The sequence below is a fragment of the Ranitomeya imitator genome, chromosome 3 (genome assembly GCF_032444005.1).
Source record: "Ranitomeya imitator isolate aRanImi1 chromosome 3, aRanImi1.pri, whole genome shotgun sequence".
NCBI classification, from domain to species: domain Eukaryota; kingdom Metazoa; phylum Chordata; class Amphibia; order Anura; family Dendrobatidae; genus Ranitomeya; species Ranitomeya imitator.
This window is the reverse complement of record NC_091284.1, coordinates 811,596,545-811,610,228: the sequence shown is the minus strand read 5'-3', so window position 1 is coordinate 811,610,228 and position 13,684 is coordinate 811,596,545. Positions and strand designations below refer to the sequence as shown.

Sequence of the window (13,684 nt, the reverse complement as noted above, 5' to 3'; positions counted from 1 at the left end):
AGTGGTATATACACAGCACATACAGTGGTATATACACAGCACAGCCCACACAGTGGTATATACAGCACAACCCACACAGTGGTATATACACAGCACAGCCCACACAGTGGTATATACAGCACAACCCACACAGTGGTATATACAGCACAACCCACACAGTGGTATATACACAGCACAGCCCGCACAGTGGTATATACACAGCACAGCTCGCACAGTGGTATATACAGCACAGCCCACACAGTGGTATATACACAGCACAGCTCACACAGTGGTATATACAGCACAGCCCACACAGTGGTATATACACAGCACAGCCCACACAGTGGTATATACACAGCACAGCCCACACAGTGGTATATACACAGCACAGCCCACACAGTGGTATATACAGCACAACCCACACAGTGGTATATACACAGCACAGCTCGCACAGTGGTTTATACAGCACAGCCCACACAGTGGTATATACACAGCACAGCTCACACAGTGGTATATACAGCACAGCCCACACAGTGGTATATACACAGCACAGCCCACACAGTGGTATATACAGCACAGCCCACACAGTGGTATATACACAGCACAGCTCACACAGTGGTATATACAGCACAGCCCACACAGTGGTATATACACAGCACAGCCCACACAGTGGTATATACAGCACAGCCCACACAGTGGTATATACACAGCACAGCTCACACAGTGGTATATACAGCACAGCCCACACAGTGGTATATACACAGCACAGCCCACACAGTGGTATATACACAGCACAGCCCACACAGTGGTATATACACAGCACAGCCCACACAGTGGTATATACAGCACAACCCACACAGTGGTATATACACAGCACAGCTCACACAGTGGTATATACACAGCACAGCCCACACAGTGGTATATACAGCACAACCCACACAGTGGTATATACACAGCACAGCCCACACAGTGGTATATACAGCACAGCCCACACAGTGGTATATACACAGCACAGCTCACACAGTGGTATATACAGCACAGCCCACACAGTGGTATATACACAGCACAGCCCACACAGTGGTATATACACAGCACAGCCCACACAGTGGTATATACACAGCACAGCCCACACAGTGGTATATACAGCACAACCCACACAGTGGTATATACACAGCACAGCCCACACAGTGGTATATACAGCACAACCCACATCTCATCCCCCCGATAATGGCTCCACACTCTCCTCACCTTTCCTCTTGCCTGCGCTGCTCCTGGCTCCAGTCTCGGCGGCAGCAGTCTGCCCGGGACACAGCAGGTCTGTGATGAAATGACGTCATCGCGCACCCGCAGTGTCAGAGGCAGAGCGGGGAATGATGGGAGAGGGAGCGTCAGCGGACGCTCTCTCCTCCATCATTGCATTGAGCTATACCGGCATCATAGACGCCGGTATAGTTGAATGCGGCGGCGGCACTGGCGGGGGGAGGGGGCGAAAGAGTGCAGCGGCCCACTACTGGCACCGGCCCTTCTGGCATTTGCCAGAAGTGCCCGATGGCCAGTCCGGCCCTGGATGAGAGCAAGATAGTGCTTATTGGTAAAGCACATAATTCTATTGTGTGCCGAAAATGGAATGAGATCTACAAAGGAAAGAACACATTACAGTCAAATATGGTGGAGGTTCAAAGATGTTTTGGGGTTGTTTTTCTGCCTTTTGCATTGGGTGCCTTGACTGTGTGCAGATCATCATAAAATCTAAAGATTACCAATGGATTTTGTGCCATAATGTAGTGCACAGTATCAGAAAGCTGGGTTTGAGTTATAGGTCTTTGGTCTTCCAGCAGGAAAAACCCAAACATACTTCAAGAAGCTCCCAAATATGGATACAAACAAAGGACTGGAGAGTTCTGAAGTGTCCAGCAATGAGTCCGGATCCAAATCCCATTGATCACCTGTGGAGAGATCTTAAAATTTCTGTTAGCAGAAGGCGCCTTCAAATATAAGAGACCTGGAGCAGTTTACAAAAGAAGAAGAGTCCTCCAAACTCCAGCTGAGAGGTGTAAGAAGCCCGTAGATGGTTTTAGGGAGATATTGATTGCAGTTATTTATTCCAAAGGGTGCGCAACCAATCATTAAGTTGAGGGTGCCAACAATTTTTTTGTCTGCCCCATTATTGGGGTTTTGTGTGAAATTATGTCCAATTTGCCTTTTTTTCCCTTTGTTTTTTTTTTTTTGTGTTTTTTTCCAATACATATTTGTGTTGTTCCAAAACAGGTGTAATTGCAATAATTTTCTGGGAAAAAATACTTCATTTTCTGGACCAATTTAAAGGGTGCCAACAGTTATGGCCATGATTGTGTATATATAAAGACATCACATTATATAAAACTCATTTTCTTTTGCGTCCTTGGGGATTACTCATCTCGTTTAACCAAGATAGAGAACATCAGCCTGTTTCACGTATCTCAGCTCGTTTCCTGTCTAGACAATATGTTTGTTACCTGAGGAATCATTGACATCTTCTCTCCGGCACAGAACATTCAGAAAAATAAACTTCTGAGAAGAATAAGCCGCGTTCCTACGATTATTGTCTCACGATGTCCTTTTATAAATGTATACTCTTCACAATACTTATACATCAAAATCACAAAGAAGAAATAAAAAAGTAACTGGCCGGATGTTGGAGGACAGAAAGCATAAAGATAAGTCATATACCAAAGGACCCCGGTATATATACAACAGTAGAGGGTCTCGTTGGGCCCCAATGCATTATCTGTGATTCTGTGATGGGCCCCTTCTTACCATGTGCCATTTTTTATACTGGTACTCTGGTAGCTTCATATGCGGCAGGAGGGTCTTTGAGTCCCTCAGACCTCAAATCCTGAGTAGACTGCTACCTCTGCACCTCCATAGTTAAAGCAACCCTTGCTGAAACACTCGAGAAGATGTTAGATGTAAGGAATTCATGCCTGTGCCCTTATTATGTACTTTTTCATGTTAAAGGGATGATTTCATCAACACAAAACCTTCTTTAAAGGAAAACTATCATCAGAAAATGTCTAAATAGATGGTAATTTTCACACTCGTCACAGGGGCTTTTTAGAACTTGTAGAGTCCTAGAATGTCAGCGCTGGAAGAGACCTCCAGGGTCTTCGTGTCTAACCCCCTGCTCAATGCAGGATTCACTAAACCATCTCAGACAGATGTCCGTCCAGCCTTTGGTTGAAGACTTCCCTTGAAGGAGAACTCACCATCTCTCGTGGCAGCCTGTTGATCACTCTCACTGTCAAAAAGTTTTTTCTAATACTCATATGTCCTGTTCTTTCAGGGAAAGTTTACACAACTTTCCTTACCATGAGAGTCAAGATCACACAGATGATAATTCCTCTATACACAGCTGATAACAAAGGTAACAATCACAAAAGGCAATGTCATAGCTGACCCTGCTCCCCTTCCCTTTGCACATGCTTATTAGACGCTCCAATAAAAAAGCATTCAAGCAACTTCTTCCAAATAGGAGACACAGCGAGCATATAGAAGAAGGTTCTCTGGTCAGATGAGACCAAAGTAGAACTTTTTGGGCAAAATGCAAAACAATGTGTGTGGTGGAAAACTAATACGGTACATCACCCTGAAAACAGCATCCCCACCATTACACATGGTGGCGGCAGCATCCTGCTCTGGGGAGGCTTTTCTTCAGCAGAGGCAGGGAAGCCAGTCAGAGTTGATGTGAAGATGAATAAATACAGGATAATCCTGGAAGAAAACCTGTAAAAGACGTGAGCTTGGGACCTAGGTTTACCTTCTAGCAGGGCAACTACACATCCTGCCAGAGCTACAATGGATGGTTTAGATCAAAGTAGGTTTGTGTCACAGTCCAGACGTAAATTCCATTGAAAGTCTGGGACAAGACTTGAAAATTGCTGTTGAGACGCCTCCATTCAATATCACTGAGCGAGTGTGCAAAGAAGAAGGGGCAGAAGTGTCACCTCAGGATGTGCAAAGCTGGTAGAGACAGACCCCAAATACTACAGCAGTTATTGCAGCCAAAGGTGGTCTTACAAAGTATTGACTCGGGGCTGAAAACAAATGCACGGCAAAATCTTCAGATTTATATTTTTAAAATATTTTGAAAACGCAGTATCATTTCCTTTACACATCACGAATACTTGCTACTTAATTTTGGTATCAGATAAAAATCACAATAAAACACATTTAAGTTTGTGGGTGTAATCCGAAAAAATATGGAAAAGTTCACAGGGTATGAATACTTTGTCAAGGCACGGTATGAGTTCGATGCCACCACAAGCGATCCAGGATGTGAGCTTTAGATTCATTTCCACCAAGACGCTGAGGATCCGTCTTATTCCTCGGATAATTAATCCCGGCTTTGTTTTCTTATTTTGTTATAACTACTGATTCCGTTTTTTTTCCTGCAGCTGAGTCAACAAGAAGATTCCTCGCCTTAGTATTATGCGGATGACACAGTTTCTTCACCGACTGACATTATATTGTTCTCTTCGGTCATCGTCTGGAGCCTTGGAGAATTTGTTTGGAAGCAGCATGTTTGCAAGAACGTCAATTGCCAGAAAATAGGAAGTGGGATTCATTAACGACATAAATCATTTAGCTGAAGCCTACAATTAAATTACATACATCTGGTGTCCGCTGCCAAACTGGAAATATAGAAAGGTTACGGCAGGTCACTACTACGTCATCTTAATCTTGAAGCAGACCTGCCAGACGATTTCACAATACAAACTGCATACATTATTATTAAAGAAAAAAACAATAATAAAATTAAACCTGATGATGATGATGGAGTACATACCGGGATAACCCATCTCTGCATCTCTGTATGATCCTTTTTGAAATATCAATCTCCACCCAGCTACCCAGACTGACAGCTACTCTCTATCCCTCCTATTTGCTGCTGAATCTTCACCCACCTATTGTGATTGACAGCTACTGCGTCCCTCCTCAGTTACTAAATCTCAACCCACATAGTATGATTGACAGTTCCTCAGTGTCCTTCTTCTTCTGCTGCTGAAGATCAGCTCATCTAACCTGACTAATAGATCCTCAGTATCCCTCCCACCTGCTACTGAAACTCCAACCATCTAGCCTGATTAACAGCTCCTCAGTGACCCTCCTCTGCTGCCGCTAAAGCGATCCTAGTCTGATTGACAACTCCTGTTTCCCTCCTCCATACTGCTGTATCTCTAGCCACCTAGCCTGATTAACAGCTCCTCAGTGACCCTCCTCTGCTGCCGCTAAAGCTCTCCTAGTCTGATTGACAACTCCCATATCCCTCCTCCATGTTGCTGAAGCTCCAACCACCTAGCCTGATTGACATCTCCCCAGTGACCCTCCTCCCTGCTGCTGTATGTCTAGCCACCTAGCCTGATTAACAGCTCCTCAGTGTCCCTCCTACCCTGCTGCCAAAGCTCATCTAGTCTGATTGACAACTCCTGTGTCCCTCCTACTTGCTGCTGTATGTCTAGCCACCTAGCCTGATTAACAGCTCCTCAGTGTCCCTCCTCTGCTGCCTCTAACGCTCTCCTGGTCTGATTGACAACTCCCATATCCCTCCTCCATGTTGCTGAAGCTCCAACTACCTAGCCTGATTGACATCTCCCCAGTGACCCTCCTCCCTGCTGCTGTATGTCTAGCCACCTAGCCTGATTAACAGCTCCTCAGTGTCCCTCCTACCCTGCTGCCAAAGCTCCTCTAGTCTGATTGACAACTCCTGTGTCCCTCCCTCCATGCTGCTGTAGCTTTAACCACCTAGCCTGATTGACAGCTCCCCAGTGACCCTCCTCTTCTGCTGAAGCTCACCTAGTCTCACTGACAGCTCCTGCGTCCCTCCTCCATGCTATTGAAGCTCTGCACACCTAGCCTGATTGAGAGTTCCTCAGTGTCCCTCCTCCCTGCTGATGAATATCCCCACACCTATCCTGATTGACAGCTACTCAGTGTCCCTCCACCCTACTGCTGCTGAGAGCTTACACTGATCAGTATAACCTGCAGAAGAGAAAATACATCGGGAGTCATGAACTTTCTCGCTCTTTAGCTTAATTTATTAAATGCTCATTTTAATAATCAGGATTATGCAGCCATTTAAAGACCTAGAACGTGGGACTCTACCCTCATACTCCAATCAATTCCTACCCATAAGACACTGTGCTCGGCCTCCTTTATCAACACCATAGTAGCCACTCCTGCATACATCTCCTCCTAAATTTTTTTTTTTTTTTTTTATTCACAAGTCCGGCGTCCGGACACTGGGATCGCATGGGGGAATCCAATATGGCGGTTCCCCCGGAAATGGTCCTCTGACACCGCGACCCCGGAAGTTCAAGCTTCCTTCCATGGGACGCCGACGCTACTGCGCATGCGCCCGCGTCTGCTGCATACCGGAAGCGCCCTAAGCGCTGCTTCCACACCATGTCGCCTCTTACCTCTGGAGGGAACGGAGGGAAGATTCCGCCCAGGGACGCCGCACCGCTGCTCAGCTCCACTTAGGAGGGCATTACCGCAGGTATCCACACTGCGCCGTGCATTCATTAGCACTTACCCAACGGTGTCCCAGCAGGGAGACCGTTGGCACTTTCAGGCTTCCCTGTCAGCCGCACCAGATGAGGGGGGAGCCCGCAGGAACATTCCCCCGACACTGTCCACCTGCTCTGGGACCCCTGTCGCTCAGCAGAGTCGGTACAGGCGGTAGCCCAGGCAGGCCTTCCTCTTCTTAGCCATAGAGTTTTCTCTGTGGGTTCCCTTCTAGGAACAGGAAACCAACTGAGGAGCGAGGGGGGGCCGCCCCTTTTATCTCTCTGTAGGTTTCCTGTTCCTAGGGGCGGATCCCCTCTCTCTAGTGGGTGCTGTCGTGGCGAATAGAAAAAAATGCTGCCACAAAAATGTTGGCTTATTCCCCCATAACCAGTAAAAAAGGTGCAGAGCGTGTATGTTTGTGTTGGAGCCAAAAGAAAGGTTTGTCATAAGTATTGAGATGGGTCAATAGAAAAAAAATATATAAACGAGAGTGATGGGTAAGAATAATCTGGGGTCTAAAGAATCAAGTGCTTTCTTTTTGGGGTCTATAAATCTCCTTACGCTGGCATGTCCTTCTCCACAAAGAGAACCTTAGACCCCAGTCAGAGGCCTCTCTCTCACACAACCAAATCAGATCTCACACTTTGCACTGATGAGGGGCAGTACACCGAAACACGTCTGCAAATTGAGATTCTGGTTTGGCTTTTATCCTAAGTCATGTGGCAAGGCTCGTCAAAGGGTCGATATTGATTTTTAAGTTTGCTACTTCTAATAGATGGTGCTAGAGTTCAACTCCTCTTCCTTAATGAAGAGACAACTTCTTCTTTCTTTATGAAAGTTATCGTTACAGAGCTTTGTTGATCCTCATCAGTACAGAGTACCTACCAACAGGATCTCTATGGGAAACATTAGTACCTTCCACAAAAACATGTATCTTCAGAAGAGCTGCACAGGTGGTACGCGAGAGACCACCCAAGAAAAGACCACTGCTTGTTAGCAGCTCTTTACTCTTACTCATAGAAGGACTTCTCCAGGGAGGGTCCTATTCTATAATGCGTATACTGTATAATCTGACATATAGATCAGGGTAGCAGCCCAATGTATGGTCATAGCCTTGGAGTTAGGGACAGACGGTCTTACCAGCTGGAGTCAAGTAAAATGGTGAAGGTGGAGGAAATATCAAATTATGGGAAAAGGTGAGAGGGTAAAACAAAAGCCAAAACATCATCACAAAAATGTAAAAACAAAAACATGTTAAATATTTGATCCTCCTCCAAGAACTTCCTATTCTCAATAGGTTTACAAAGAGCAGAAATGAGGAACAGATGAAGGTTTCATCAAAATATTCCCATCACGGAAATTAGACTTGAATATCCGAAAACCATCCAACATGCAAATGTCGATTCATAAGAGAAAACCAGGCGATGGAAAGAATAATATATTCAGTAAATTTCCTTGGCTTGTGTTTTTCAGCCGGGCTGTTTTGACATCTGATCCTCTGGATGATGTGTAGACAGAAACATCTGCATCCATCATTCGTGTGATTTCTACGCTTCCAGCACACATCCTATGGTTTCTGTGACATCCCCGGGCTTTACGGGGCTCTTACTGACGTTGTTGTTAATAAAGAGCGATATTATCTCTGCAGATTGCCGCTTCCTTTCCATCGTACTGTAAGAACAGATGTAGCAGGAAATGAAATGGAGTAAAAGGAGAAGATAATAGAAGAGCGATGAGATTTTCCTTTTGGCGCTGGAAACTGGTAATTAATATCATGCTAATCTCAGTTTCCTTATGTCGATTCATTCGTAATTGTTTGCATATTTTATCCATGTGTAACTTCGGTACATATGTTTTTCGAGTGTTTTTTTAAGCAATTATATTTGATGGAGTTTATTGATTTCCAAATCATCAATGTCGATGACCACATCTAACTCTTAACTGGAGACAATTTCCAATATTCTCTATGTGCTCCAGACACACAGCCATATTTTTCAACATTTGGAAAAGCAGAAGGGTAGCTAAATAAAGAAATGAGCATTGATTACCGCTTGGCAGTGTTGGTGATCCCTACCGGGACTAGAAATGATGACATCCAATCCATTAATCACCTGATCGCAGTGATTGATTCCAGGAGTCAGGTGACCGCTGAACGCTAAGTGATGATGTCCCATCCTATAGTCGTCTTAACCTGTGGTGCATCGCCGACCCAAGTGGTCAGGTGACTGATGGACAGGACGTCAACACTTGTGGTCAAGGTAGAAACCACTGGAGCTGCAGAGGATTCGAGAAGTAAGTAAGACTTATTCGATGTTCTATGATAACCGTAATCTCAGAAACTTGAGAACACTTTCAAATTATTCTTTTTTTTAAACGTTCTCATGGATGTACTTCCTTTGTGTCTACAGGGGTTCCTCTTTCACTTGTAGTTTGGCCCCACCTGAAGGGAAAGCCAAACCTAGTTTTCCAGCCCTGGGTGCTACTTGGGAGTAAGTATAGACCAGACCTTGCAAAGTGTGAACTGAGGGACACATGCGGCATGCGGACCGGGACAGTCAAAGGCATTAATGCAGTGGCATCTCGCACCACGCAGCTGCCATCCACCTGTTGTTTCACTTTCACTTAAAGCTGCATCCTTGGGGTGCAGATATTGGTGCACATAATGATGGAACAGGGCGCCGTCAACTCCATCTACCATCATTGTGACTGTGCATCTGAAAGCCTCGATAGCAAGTGCAGACCAGAGCTGTGAGGGAACGGGGTTAGATGAGATGTTAAATTTCATTTTTTTTTTTACATTATTCTGTGGGGAATAGGAGGGAGGACATAATACCGTATAAAGGGGCTGTTTTAGGACATCATTCTGAGGTGAGGGCTGTGTGGGGACATAATGTTGCTTAAGGGGGCTGTGGGGGGAGATAACACTGTGTAAGTGGGCTGTGTGGGGACAATATTCCGAGTGGGTGACTGTGTGGGGACATGATACTGTGTAAGGGGGCTGTGTGGGGACAATATTCCGAGTGGGTGACTGTGTGGGGACATGATACTGTGTAAGGGGGCTGTGTGGGGACAATATTCCGAGTGGGTGACTGTGTGGGGACATGATACTGTGTAAGGGGGCTGTGTGGGGACAATATTCGGAGTGGGTGACTGTGTGGGGACATAATACTGTGTAAGGCGACTGTGTGGGGACAATATTCGGAGTGGGTGACTGTGTGGGGACATAATTCTGTGTAAGGGGGCTGTGTGGGGACATAATACTCTGTAAGTGGGCTGTGTGGGGACAATATTCTGAGTGGGTGACTGTGTGGGGACATAATACTGTGTAAGAGGGCTGTGTAGGGACAATATTCCGAGTGGGTGACTGTATGGGACATAATACTGTGTAAGGCGGCTGTGTGGGGACAATAGTCGGAGTGGGTGACTGTGTGGGGACATAATACTGTGTAAGGGTGCTGTGTGGGGACAATATTCAGAGTGGGTGACTGTGTGGGGACATAATTCTGTGTAAGGGGCTGTGTGGGGACATAATACTCTGTAAGTGGGCTGTGTGGGGACAATATTCCGAGTGGGTGACTGTGTGGGGACATAATACTGTGTAAGAGGGCTGTGTAGGGACAATATTCCGAGTGGGTGACTGTATGGGACATAATACTGTGTAAAGCGGCTGTGTGGGGACAATATTTGGAGTGGGTGACTGTGTGGGGACATAATACTGTGTAAGGCGACTGTGTGGGGACAATATTTGGAGTGGGTGACTGTGTAGGGACATAATACTGTGTAAGGCGACTGTGTGGGGACAATATTCAGAGTGGGTGACTGTGTGGGGACATAATACTGTGTAAGGGGGCTGTGTGGGGACAATATTCGGAGTGGGTGACTGTGTGGGGACATAATACTGTGTAGCGAGGCTCTGTAGGGACATAATGTTGTTTAAGGGGGCTGTGTGGGGAGATAATACTGTGTAAGGGGGCTATATGGAGACAATATTCAAAGTGGGTGACTGTGTGGGGACATAATACTGTGTAAGGGGGCTGTGTGGGGACAATATTCGGAGTGGGTGACTGTGTGGGGACATAATACTGTGTAGCGAGGCTCTGTGGGGACATAATGTTGTTTAAGGGGGCTGTGTGGGGAGATAATACTGTGTAAGGGGGCTATATGGAGACAATATTCAAAGTGGGTGACTGTGTGGGGACATAATACTGTGTAAGGGGGCTGTTTCCGGATATCATTCTGCATGGGAGGCTGTGTGAGGGCATAATACGGGATTTTTGGCCCATCATATTGTATCGGGAGCTGTTGATCAAAATACAAGGCCTGAATAACAGGAGCAGTGTGATTTACTGCTTGTCTACAAACCTTGTAAAAGGCAGCAGGCCAGATAGTCCTCTAGTGATAAATTCCTGCTGATAAAGCAATGATTTTCTAAAATCTACAACAAGTAGCTAATGTAAGTGACACATCGCTGGAATCAGGATCTCTGCAAAAACCTGGTGACAGATTACCTTAAAATGACACAACTGTACGGGCAATACACTACGGTCCATACAGCAGTAGTGTATCACTATGATACCCACAGTGCCAGCTACATATCACTACAGGAAAACCCATACAATTGTGTTTTACCAGAAAAAATAATTTTATACAAGAGAATGAGGAATTGCAACAAGAAAATGCAACGCCTCCACTGAAAAGAAAAGAAAAATACAACATATTGGGGGGCTGCAGAGTCATGTTACGGAGTCCTCCACAGGGGGGCAGCCCAGCATTTACATGCTGAAGAGCTGAGGTGTTTCCCATCTGACACTTCAGGAGTTGCGTGTGACAGATTTCCATCACTGTCCATATCCAATTACAGCAGATAAATCCGTTATCAAAATGGTCGTATGAATTGCATATAAAGTGCATTCCACTCCAGTCAGGTATATTGTATCACTACCGAACTCAAGAGGGAGGTTTCTGGTTGAGGTGATCTCACAGCGCTGCCCACGAACGCCCAGTCCACACCGAGAAAAATAGGTTTTAAAAACTTTATTTGCTATGCTCGCCTGAAGAAGGAGCAGTAACTTCTCTAAAACGCGTAGCGAATAACGTTTTTAAAACCTACTTTTGTCGGTCTGGACTGGGCGTTCGTGGGCAGCGCTGTAAGATCGCCTCAACCATAAACCTCCCTCTTCGATATGTTCTGGATCCTGTGGGGGATCCAGCGGGAGGAGCAGTGGCCCTATTGGTTCACACGTTTACCACAGGGTGCACAGGCACTAAAGGTGAGCCATTGACTAACCCTTATCATTGGTGGCCCTGGTTGATTTGCACATGTTGCGTTTTCTTTCCTTCTTTTATATTACCTAGGAGAACTATATCATCCAAGGATACAAAGAGACATATGCAAGGTGAATATTATAAAATAATCAATTTTATTGAAAAAAAAAAAAAAAACAATTAAAATTTAATCTACTTTCAGGGAATACCTCAAAAGTGGGAACACATTGGATAAGCTGGACAGAACCCGCTGAGGATGAACAAGCATAAATGGTTGAGGTGAAATCTAATGTCAATGTCAGCCCGACCGGCCCCACGTCAACGTCAACCAGAGAAGTCCCACGTCAGCGTGTTTATGATTGGCTGACTTGAAAGAAGTGGTACACATTGTTTTGGATAGTGCAGAGTGAAATAACGTCGTATTGGTGGTCACTCTGTTATGCTTATTACTGGTGACAACCACTACTGAAATGAAGAATAAATGAGGTTGTCACGTCTCCACCCCTCTTAGGCCGGGGTCACACTTGCGAGTGCAATGCGAGAAACTCGCGCTAGTCTCTCGCCTCAATACCCGACACTGCAGCCGACACTCGGGACCGGAGCGTTCAGCTGAATAGAAATACCTGTACCGCACGCTCCGGTCCCGAGTGCCAGCGGCAGTGCCGGGTATTGAGGCGCGAGTTTCTCGCATTGCACTCGCAAGTGTGACCCCGGCCTAATATGTTCTTTTGAATCTGCCACTCAGAGATTGCAATATAATCAGCTCCTTTTTTCAGTCCTTACATGTCTATCCGAGGTACCTCCTCCTTACCTTGAATATCATCATTGAAGGTACAGTATTTGTGGCGGTATTTGTTGAGCAGCCGGAAGGCATTGGCATTTGCAAAGTCTTCAAACTGGATCAAGCAATTCATTCCATATCTGTAGAAATAAAAACAGTGACTGTCAATTATGTAAAATTACAAACCCTAATAGTCCTTGTCCTGCATTATTTTTCTCTGAAACCGCACCACTCTTGTTCTTAGGCCTTGTCAGGTAATGAAGATCTGCCCCATTTAAATCAATGCGGGTGAACTGCAGACAAAGCCTAAGAATCAAGAGTGGCAGCTGTTCTTGGGGGAAAAAAACAGACTACTTTTTTCTAAGCTCATATCACGCACTGCCACATAAGGTCTCTGGTACCTGCTTATTACCTTCTCCAAAAAACAATGGTATGTGGGGGGGAGGAATACGGTAACTTACATAAATCATTTTTTTCATATTTTTTCCTTACGATCTATGGCTACCTAAGAACCTTTCTGACTAGACCTCCAGAAAGACAAATTGATTCCGAGTGTGTTCTAACCGACGCCCAAATGTACAGTATTCTTTCCACCCAAAGTATAAGCTTAGACTTTGTGACTCTCCTGACTTCAAGACATTGGTCATTCAAGTGTATGGAACTAAAAATATTTCAAGACGACCAAGCCCAGCACGCTGCCATCTTCATCAGCATCATAGACTTGTATGGAGCAACAAAGAAGCAGTGAACTGGTGATAAATTATTAGTGCTGGAATACTCCTTTAAAACCTCTGGGCTCCATGCAAAATCTGTAACAGGGCCCTTCCAACATCATCTATAATTTTGGTCTTTTCATATCAGGTAGAAGGATCTTTTGGGCTCCTTTAGGCTCTAGGACATGGGTGCGACTGCTACCTCTGTACCCATATATGACCATATAATTTATGGTTGGAGAGCAATCACTTTTCCTTCAAAGCATGTAAGAAAATTATGCCACGGTTATAGAGTCACTATGGTTTTCGCTGTTAAAGAAGTACTGTGGTTATGCAGGACGACACTGGAAGTTAATAGTAGAATAGCTATGGGCAATTCAACAATGAAGACACTGGACAA

General features: G+C 45.2%; 1 protein-coding gene across 1 annotated transcript in view; it reads right to left on the bottom strand.

The window, feature by feature from the left end:
- The window catches only part of ME3 (malic enzyme 3), a 227,621-nt gene that overhangs the window by 58,309 nt on the left and 155,628 nt on the right, over positions 1-13,684 (bottom strand). The window contains exon 8 of the mRNA XM_069759277.1: positions 12,602-12,711. Coding sequence (XP_069615378.1) covers positions 12,602-12,711 — 110 coding nt within the window. The remainder of the gene's footprint in view (positions 1-12,601; positions 12,712-13,684) is intronic.